This window comes from Penaeus vannamei, chromosome 15, assembly GCF_042767895.1.
Source record: "Penaeus vannamei isolate JL-2024 chromosome 15, ASM4276789v1, whole genome shotgun sequence".
NCBI lineage: Eukaryota > Metazoa > Arthropoda > Malacostraca > Decapoda > Penaeidae > Penaeus > Penaeus vannamei.
In genome coordinates, this window is record NC_091563.1 from 20,842,992 (window position 1) to 20,847,991 (window position 5,000).

General features: G+C 42.7%; 1 protein-coding gene across 2 annotated transcripts in view; it reads right to left on the bottom strand.

Annotated features, from left to right (window-relative positions):
- LOC113804725 (uncharacterized) overlaps positions 1-5,000 on the bottom strand; it is a gene marked incomplete at its 5' end in the record, with an annotated part of 10,883 nt that overhangs the window by 703 nt on the left and 5,180 nt on the right. Inside the window, 5 exon segments of one of the 2 annotated variants that reach the window (XM_070130535.1) lie at positions 1-161; positions 430-525; positions 3,541-3,658; positions 4,190-4,294; positions 4,882-5,000. The exon segment at positions 1-161 is cut by the window's left edge and continues 703 nt beyond it; the exon segment at positions 4,882-5,000 is cut by the window's right edge and continues 85 nt beyond it. In XM_070130535.1, the coding sequence (XP_069986636.1) occupies positions 9-161; positions 430-525; positions 3,541-3,658; positions 4,190-4,294; positions 4,882-5,000 (591 nt within the window). 2 annotated transcript variants of the gene reach the window in all.

Consider the following 5,000-nt stretch of genomic DNA (forward strand, 5'->3'; position numbering starts at 1 on the left):
ACACGTAACTAATGGTGTTGCCAAGGCTTGGAGGTCACGGGCGGCGTCGGATACCAGGTGAGGGCGTGGACTTGAACTTCCCCGCTAAAAGGGTTGTCTTCGTTGAGCACGATGCGGAGCGGGCGGCCGCCCCACTCGCTCACCTTGGCTTGGCGGCGGGACTGCGGGGGGGGGGGGGCGCGTTTCAAAAGGAAGTTGCATTTTATGTATGTTCATATATCATGATAATGGTAATGACATCAATAATAACGATAATTATAATAATAGTGATGATAATAATAATATTAATAATATTGCCAATAGACATTGGTGATGATGGCGTTGAAAATGATATTAATCATAATGGTGCTGATAATGGTTATAAAGGTGAAGGCCATAATGATCATGGAAATAATAATAATGATGATAGAAATTGTTATGCTCTCTCACCTTGGGGCAGAATCTATAAGTGTATCCCATGGGTTTGGGAAGCTGCACGTAGATGTCTTCTCCCGGCCATATTAGGACCACAAAGCAAGAGCCTTTCTGTTTGGGGAAGAAAACAGCTTCGGAATTCTCCGGTTGGCTTCAAGGAAGACTCTTACGCCCAACTATCATTGGGACGAGGCAACACATTACCAAGTGCCCGGAGGCCCTACCCACTACTCTACTTCCTGCTCACCAGCAACAGTGAAACGGTCGTCGTCCCCGCCCCTGGACGACCTAAAGCGCAAGAAACAAACGAGCATTCGCAGCCACACCAGGGAAAAGCGCGAGACAGCGCCACACCTCCAAGCCATCACACGGTGTACAACGTCCCCGCTAGGATACCTATACATTACAAGATGTCACCCTGATGCAAATGAAGAAGTCATAGAGGACTTTCTTGTTCAAAAAGTTCGAAAACATATCGAATGCAAAAGCATACAAGACTAAAATGACCCATAAGTTTTGTTCTAGTTCCACAGTAACAATTAGATGCAAATATATAAACCCAGAACCCTTCATAAATTCAGATGCTTTTCCAAAAAAATTAAAAGTATTTCAGAACAAAAACAAGTACAAAGGCGACAGCTTGTGTGACGCCGATACATAGTAGATCATGCAATGCAGTCTAACGAGAACATATCAGTACGCAATCCCTTCTTGGTCACTTTCAAGAAATTGAATGATTACGGAGAGAGATATTGGCATACTTTACATTAGTGAAACATGGAGGAGTATAAGATCTCCACTACAGCTGTAAAGAGTAGAGCTGTAGAGAACTTCTGGGTAACTGTGCAAAATAGTTATTCTTCTTTCATCATCTATAGGCACCCTCATGCTACAGGTGAATCATTTGACTTCCTACAAGTTTTAAAGAAGTGTATTTTTTTATCTTATGTGCTTAAATGACGACCTAAATAAATCAAATGCAAACTTAACTGAGATCATTTAAAAAAGCAAATCAAAACAGCTTATAAATAAACCTACAAGAACCACAGAAAACATTTGATCCGTACCAGACATCACATCAAACAGATCCGATCTCATTGGCTATCCTGATGTTATCCCTTGCCAGATCGCAGACCACGAACTCTTAATTTGACAGTAGACAAAAAGAGGCCAAAACGACAACTTATAAAAACTAACCCTGACCTGAAATTACGATCACCAAGTCACTTTGTCAAAATATCAGTGCCAGCCAGTCGACTCTCTTAGACGTTAAGAGACAAGCAGACATTCTCTCGAACGTGCTTATTTTTTATTATTTTTTTATTGATGCCACTGATCCTTATAAGACCGAAAATAACAGACACTTTCTTAACTTACTCCAGTAGTAAAAACATGTAACTGGCTACGTCGCTAATTATTGTAAACACTTATGAACAAACAGCTGCTTCAACGGTCACACAAAACACAAAGGGGACAAAGCTTCTAACAAATGCTTTTATAACACGACCAGTAGGAGTAGAAACAACAGTCAACAATAAAACTTGCCTACAATTGCTTTCTATCATTATAAACACATCTATAGTTGCCGGCACCTACCCATCATTTTGGAAACGTCATCATAACACTTATTTCCATATCAGAAAATTTAGATTAAATGAAAAATTATCGTCTAATAACTCTACCCCCGGTGATGCCTAAAGTGCTTAAAAATGTTGGAAATCAATTATCAATTTTCATTTACTTTCTTAGAATAATTTCCCAAACGCGACATGGATTTAGAAATTAGTTATCATCTGAAACATCCTTATTGAAAATCATAAACAAATTCTCAGTATCAGTTGTGAATCCTGAAAAAAATCATGGAACTGGCAACCATTGGTTCAGAAATTATCTATCCTGAAGTACGCAATCAATGGACAATGGTTAAAACAAAGGTCATTTAGAACAATGGTAAAGATGAGTTAACGATTAGGCAAAAAATGAGTTAGATGTCAAAGGTTGTAGAGCGCTGTATAACAAAATGGTAATGAAAAGGGTAAAAAGGGGAGAGCAAATGGAGCAGAGTAGGAATTCGTACAAGGGGAAGGGGTTAAGGGTGAAAGGGCGATTGCATCAATTGGAGGCATATATCTGCCTAAGAAAGGGGGAGTAGCGCTGGACGTGGAAAACTGCAAAAAATCATTATGAAACAACCAGCAGATAATAGGAGTAGAAATGGAAGTTGGAGAAGGAACAGCATTCACAGAATGAGATATAGGACCAGGGGAAGGTGGTGACGTATCAGGAAGAATGTCAGGAGGGGAGGGATCCGGAGGACACTATTGCGGCATGAGGGAGTCGCGTGAGCATCCATGTGGGAGTGATAATGGTAATAGGGAGAGAAGAGGGAATCGTGGCTTTCATATTAAACCACGAATTTCAGTTAAAAATCTAGGAGTACACATAGATACATGACTACTGAGACGCACATGGACAACCTCTACAACAAGGTGATGGGCACACGGATATATTCTAAATCACATGAGCAAAATACCCACTGATGTTAGAACTACTATTTCAGTCAGCATTATACACTACTGTTCCAACACAAGGGGCTTAACCTACAGAACTCAAATAGAAAAAAACACAAAAACTAAAACTTTGCCGCAAGAGTTGCAATAGGCAATATAGATAAACTTGCCTACATAACCGCCACATAGGAAAATCAAAACGCTTAAAAGTTCAACAAAATGTCAATAAGACACAAGTATACTGAATCATATATTCGAAAATTCTTACATTCACACGTCAAGAGAGCAGCTACGGAAACATGCTCAAGATAAAGGCAAACTCAAGGGCCCAAGATCTGGAAGAACTACCACAAAATATTAGAAATTAAAGGAGCATCTTTTAAATTGCCAATAACATCAGGTGTTCTAATGCAAAACCAAACCAATACCTGTTTCCAAAGAGGTGACAATTCAATTTCATTTTATTCTAAAACCTACTAATGTACTTCATATTGTTTCTACTTATTCTATATTACTTCACGCTGTGCCTTTATATGTAAATATGAACCATTGTAATTATGGAACAAAGTGTTCTGACTTTGCCTTGACCCTCCCGCCTTCCTTCCCTCCGACTTACCTTCGTCACAATGACCTCGAACTTCTGTCCGGGTTTGATGTCTGGCCAGTACTCGGAGGACACGAAGGTGGCGTCGGACGTCCACCTCCCGTCGTACTTGTCGTTCATCACGACCTCCCTGGCGGAGGTGGCGTCGAGGGCGGCGTCCGGAGCGGAAAAGGTGTTGAAGAGAAGGGGAAGGGCGGGGTGGGGGGGGGGAAGGGGGATAGAAAAAGAGAAGGAAGGAGTGGAACAGGAAGGAGGAAGGGAGAGAAATGAGGATGGAAAGGGAGAAGAAAGACATAGAAGGAGCAAAGGGAGAGAAATTATAGATAGGTGGATAGAGGAAAAGGGGCGGGATGGGCGGAAGGCGATAAAGAGAGGGAAAAAATAGGGAAAGGAAATAAGCACTTAGAAAGGGATAGAGAAGACAGGAGGAAGAAGAGATGTAGGGAAAGAGAGGAAGGAATAAAGGAAGAGAAATAAGTGAAACGAGAGGAAGGGAAACAAAAGAAAGGTTGGTTGCAGGAAGGGAATAAAACAGTTTTTAAAAAGAGTTCGTATCATACAACTAAGAAAAATAGTTATTTGTATTCCCCTTTCACATATACAAGAAAAAAGTTAGAAGTGAGAGTAAATTAATTTTGTATTTCTTACATTCGCCACCTACCTGTCGTTATCCGGGTGGAAGCGGCGGAGGTGGAGGCTGAAGAAGATGTCGTCTTGGTCCCAGTCGAAGGCGCCGTCGTGATCCCACATCAACCGGAAACCCACGCTGGGGGGGAGATGGGGGAGGCGTTAAGTCATTTGCGCACTTGTTTATTTCATATGGATCTTTTTCGGTGCATTAATTTTGATGGCTTATTTTGAGATTTTTTATCCATACATTGTGTTAATAATTGTATATATTTGGTTGTTATTTGCTCTATGCCCGTGCTTCTTACTCTGTATAATCCACCTACGTCACCCAAGGGGCATCATTTCAGCCCTTTCAGGGGGGGCGAGGGCAAGGCTGGCGGGTGAAGTAAGCACAAGCAGTTTGGCGTGCTGCGAGACCCACTGGATTTTTTTTTTTTTTTTTTTTTAGCTACTCAGGGAAAAACTAGCTTCGACCAGTTATAGAGATATAATTCAAACATAAAATCGTGGAAGTATTTCCCTTTGGAGGCAAGACAGACCTTGAGGGGCGATCAGTCTTGAGGGGGCAATTGTCCTTAGCCCCCCCCCCCCCCATGACGCTTCTGCCTCGCGCATTGTCCTCCGCTCCCGCCACGCCCAACTCCCCAAGCTAACCCTCCCACCTCCCTAACCACCCGCTTCCCCACCCGCCCATCCGCCTGCCCAGGCCGGCCATGCACTCACTTCGCTTCCGTCGTGAGGCTAAGGATGGCCTCGATGGTGAAGTCCTGGTCCTGCGTGAGGGACGTGGTGAGCGCACGCAGAGGGTGGGGGGTCTGGTCGTCCCGCAGGGGGTCGTACAC